The sequence below is a fragment of the Myzus persicae genome, unplaced genomic scaffold, assembly GCF_001856785.1.
Source record: "Myzus persicae strain clone G006 unplaced genomic scaffold, MPER_G0061.0, whole genome shotgun sequence".
Classification (NCBI taxonomy): Eukaryota; Metazoa; Arthropoda; class Insecta; order Hemiptera; family Aphididae; genus Myzus; species Myzus persicae.
The window spans coordinates 360,469-365,828 of record NW_019102547.1 but is presented as its reverse complement, the minus strand read 5'-3'; the positions used below and the strand labels follow the sequence as shown (position 1 = coordinate 365,828).

The following is a 5,360-nucleotide window of genomic DNA, read 5'->3' as shown; positions in this document are numbered from 1 at the left end:
GAATTGCACACAGATTACTTTTGTAATTTATTAAACTCTAAAATATGAAAAACTACCACTCCGATTGAGTTTCAATTGGGATATGAACTTTTTAAATTTTAATTTCCATATACCTAGTAAGACTATTATACATGTTATGTATATCGTTTCAATCAGAATGCAAATTCGGCTTTACATTATTTTTTAAAACAATTTAAGTACCTAGGTAGTAGGTATATACTTCGCGACGATATTACCACAGATTAAATAATTTTAATTAATCTGTGCTATTACTTTTAAAAAGATAAGTAATAATTTGGGAATCCTAGTATCCTTAGTAGTTTTTAAACTGGTGTTAATTTCAATAACTAATTCAATATAATGTCGCTCAAATACATTTAAAAGAATTTGTTTTGGTGAGCGCTTTTGTAATTTTTTTAAAGAAAAATAAGAATGGTTCTGTAAAAGTGCGACACGCAAATTTTCTATGTTGTCGGTTGATCAGAGGGAAAATTAGAAGTGTGACCTCCTTTTCAGACTTAATAAGTGGATTGGAAGCTGCTATTTTATATACGAGTACTATAGAACACACGTGCAACATTAGTATTAAGACCGATTTATCTTGTGAAGCAATAAAAATAACTGATTTGATTTTGTCGTTATCTTCTTAAGATCATCTTCACACAATTTTGAAGAAGTTACGTAAAAAATGTGGTAGAGTCAATGTTAAGTAGACTCATCGGAAAATGTAAAAAGTTTTCAAAGTTCTTATCGCTTCACTTGATCGATCAACTGGTACTTTGGATATATAAGCCCTCTAAACTCTTAAGTTGCTCATATGTTAAAGGACAAAGACTAATCATCGCTTAACGTTTAAAAATGTAATTTTTCGAAAATTTACCAAATTTAGCTTTTACCGCCTGGTTGTTATAACATGTAAGTATTTCAACTGTTGGTGGTTTTTAAATAATTTATTATCTGAAATTATATTGTTCATGGTTAAAATTTCACCTATATTTATATTTTTCGCCTTACTTACTTTGGCATTTAAAATCGCATACGCGTCTCTTTAACCATCTGTGTCAGCAGTCGCGTTGACTAGTTCGTTGTTTGCTGCATGTTTCCCACGTACAAATACAAATAAAGATGTAAATTTGTAACATTCTGCATGGTGTAAATCTAATGACATCTGTTGCTTAACACATGACAACTAACTATTGGAAGTTAGAATTTTTTACACGATGTGTTTAACGTTGATTTTCTCTGTAATAAGTAGTATGAATAATTTCAACAAACAAAAAAATCTTGTACCTACGTTTTTTTTTATTTATTGCAATATTAATATTTTAAAATTGGGGATTCTTTTTGATGTATTTAACTTAATAATAGTTATTTATTAACTATTATCCCTATCCATCTTAAATTTTAGTTTACTTTATTTTAGTTACTTAATTAATAAGTAGCTATTGCTATTAACTAGTAACATACATTTTTAATTTATAAAAAAAATATTATACGAACTATCTACAAAAATATTAATTTAATTGCATCTTAATAAGTGCCTTATATGAAGTGTGAATTTAATATGTTGAGTGATATATTTTCATAGAATCAATATAAAATAACTTGCATATTTCAATGTTGAATCATTTATGTTCATAAACTTATAATCTGTGGACACTTTTTAAATTTATACTTCTTATTTTATAGGTTTTACACTCGTATCAAAGTGGATATCATACGATATGTTCAAGGTGAGGACTGTATCGCTGGGGAGAATTTTAACGTTTTCGACAGCCGTCTTATACCTCGGTTATCTTTGGTACAAGCGCAAGAGAACTTTGTCACATCACCAGAGTGACAAGAAGAGACCCTGTTCTGAACCTTCAGAACTGACTAAAATTGACGATCAAGAATTGTTTCGGGCATTAGAAGAAGCCTCTTGTATATTAGAGGTATCACAAGGTGTAGAAGAAAAACTGATTGAGAGTTCTGTTATTCATAAAGAGACCATGGAGCCAACTGTCAGTCAAATAGAAGTGAATGAAAAAGAATTGTCTATAGGTAACCAAGAAGTACATGAAATGGTTACAAAAGTTATCACAAGTGAACAACAGGTGTGTTTAGAATCTGATATCATCACGATAGATTCTTTAACTGAAGATTTGACTAATTTGAAATTAAGTACAGAAATAGAAAAAGGAAATGATATAGTTATAAATACTGATGATTCAACAAATATTCATCAAGTAATAGAAAAGAAGAAAGAAGAACTAGAAGAATATTCTAAAGATAAGGCTTGTTGGACAGCAATGATAGAAAAAGAAGATCACTGTGAATGTCCAAAAGCAGTTCTTGTTAAAAAAGTTAAAAAAGATGAAGAACCTATGATATTTGAAGGAATTAAATTTAAAGGAAAAAAGAAAAAAGGCAGAAAAAAGAATCAAACAAAAGATATTATCAAGCTTCCTTCTGAATCAAATAGCAAAAATAAAACTAATAATGTTGTTAAATCTGTAAAGAAAAACCAAATTGTAGAAGAAGATTGTGATTCAGCGCACAGTGTAGATCATAGTATTGACACTAACGATGCACCAAATACAATTTATTCAGATATTAGGAGTGTTGTGAGTTTCAATTTTAATCTGTACATTGTCATTCTTAATAATTATGTGTTGTAAAAACAGGGTTCTCAAGACAGTGGCAAAGGCGGTAGTTCTTTTTCTGGAGAACTACGTACAGTATCTGATTCTGATGAGCAAACCAGTTATGACTTTTTAGTTCCGATTGAACTAGTGGGACCAATTATTGGTAAAAAAGGAGCATTTGTTAAATATATCAAAGAAAAAAGCAATGTTAGGCTTTTTGTTGAAAACAAGACTGAAAGTCCAGAAGATAAATATAAAATGTGTACATTAGTTGGTGAGTGCTAATTGTTATACTTAAATATTATTTGTAATCTATTTGTATATTTGGCTTATTAAAATATTTCTTAATTGTTCATAGGATCTGAAATAAATATTAACAAAGCACTCAAGTTAATTAGAACCAAGTTTCCTGAAAGAGCTTACCCAGAATTTACTTTAGAATGCATTTCTTCAATGTTGGATGGTTCACCTGTTATTTCTCAACTTTTTAAGGTAAATTTAATAATAACCTAACAATTTTTTTTGCACTCTTAATAACGACTTTTTTTCATGTTTAGTCGGAATTAATTGAAGGCGTTAATAACCATGTTATTGTTACTGACCTAGTAGCTACAGATCATTTCTTTGTACATAATGCATCAAGTCCAGATTATGCAATGCTTTCTTCTTTGAATTTTGCCATGAACGATACATTTGGAAACAGCAAAGAAGATATTCCAGAAGTTGATTTACGCACTGTTACCCATGGTATTTATTAGCTTCTTATTAAATTTTGTACATCTATAACGTCTATTTATTTTATTGTAGGTTCTGTAGTAGCCACCTTCAGCGAAGATAATTGGTACCGTGCCCAAGTAATCGATGTAGATGAAAAGAAATATGAATCTGCTAATGTATTCTTTTTGGATTATGGCGGTTGCAAAAAAATTGAACAATGTGATATGAGGCCAATGCATGACTCATTAATATCATTAAGCTTCCAAGCAATTGAATGTAGTTTAGCTAATATTGCTCCAAGTAAATTTATTCATATTCTTTGACATGTTTTCATATTAACTATTTATTTATTTGTTAAATAGTTTATGGCGAGTGGTGTGAAGAATCCTTAAAAATGTTTGAAACCCTGACTACTGGCAAAATGTTGTTTGCGCAAGTCGTTTACAAGTCTGATAGTATACAATATGTTAATTTATTAGCTTTTGATGGCTTAGTGGTAAATATTTTTGTTTTGTATTTTAATAGTTTCTTATATTTATACTTATGATTTTATTTTTCCTATCTAGACCATTTCTATCAACGATGAACTGATAAAGTATGGATTTGCTGTCTACGCTCCCCCGAGTGGTATTTACCGAAATGACACAACACCCGAACTTAACGAACCAACACACGCACCTGCATAGGTTACTTTCTCATTTGTTTTTAAAATTGCTTTTGTATTTTCCTGACTGTTATTGCGTTTATTTTATTACTATTTTTTTCCATTCATGACTTAATGTTTTTTATTCAAATTTAAATCTTTCATTAAAAACCTGCTTTCAGGTATGATTTTTTTTTTTAAGTAAAGCACTCATTTTTCTACACAAATTGGTATTTTTTTTTATGAAAAGATAAAAACTAAAACATTTGATTTATTATTTACATATTATGAAACAAATTCGCTTTGTATTATAGTAATAATTAGTAAACAATTAATTCTTTCTTTAGTACAAATACCAAACTTTTAAAACAAATATTTTAAATCATTTAATATGGTTGAAATTATAATACATTTTTATTAAAATACCATTTGTTATAATTTTAAGTACTTCAGTTTATTTGTGTATCATATTTAAAAAAAATCATGTAATTGTGTCACGGAAATGGTTGGACAATTTTTTTTTTTTGACAAACAGATGTTTATATTGTTTGCATTTGAGTATAAAATATTTTTAGATTTAAACCAAATAAATGATGTTAAATTATATTTTTTTTTTTTTTTTATCTTCGTCGACTGTATTACAATAGAAATAAGATTTTTTTTTGAAAATGGTTTTTCTTTTTTCATTGAATACATATGTTATATATTTTAGATACAATTATGAAATTATTTTAATTAATGTTATCTTTTCACAGGCTAAAATAAAAATCATAAATTATATTAGAAGTATTATCAGATAATTAGAATATAGGAAACTTAAGTAATGTTTCAATTTAAGAGTGAGAATTTATGACGATGATAAAATTTTAAATTTTAACTAGATGTACCTCCTTTTAAGTTCATATCTTCTATGAACGAAATATCAAATAATATTATTTATAGTAAAATAAATTCATTATTGAATAATTACGTATAATTTAAGACTATTGTAAGGGAAGCAATTTTTGTTATCGAGTGTTTTCTTTTATAAAAACTAACGATTCGGTTATATATTTTGTTTTGTTTTTATAATTCACCTTAATATTTAACCCTCTTTTGATTTCAAATGAATGGACAGCCATTATTAATGTGATGGTTAATGGCTGAACATTATTCCAAATATATTAATTTACTATCAGGGCTAGAATTGATATACATTACAAATTACGAACAATCTATTTGTGTATTTTGACTTGAAGACATGAAATGCATGTCTTGGTTATTATGTAAATGATAAATGCTGCTTCATATTTTGCTGATGATTTCAATTCCATAAAATCAGTGTTTAATTATAAACAAGAAATTTGAATGTATTAAAAATGGTATGGATTTAT

General features: G+C 27.6%; 1 protein-coding gene across 1 annotated transcript; it reads left to right on the top strand.

The window, feature by feature from the left end:
* Positions 1-1,724: 1,724 nt before the first annotated feature.
* LOC111032507 (KH domain-containing protein akap-1-like) lies at positions 1,725-4,424 on the top strand. Its single transcript, XM_022312881.1, has 7 exons — positions 1,725-2,606; positions 2,667-2,901; positions 2,986-3,119; positions 3,185-3,374; positions 3,435-3,644; positions 3,707-3,840; positions 3,911-4,424. Exons 1-7 carry the CDS (start codon positions 1,725-1,727, stop codon positions 4,028-4,030), a joined length of 1,905 nt encoding a protein of 634 aa, XP_022168573.1. The 3' UTR covers positions 4,031-4,424.
* Positions 4,425-5,360: the final 936 nt, after the last annotated feature.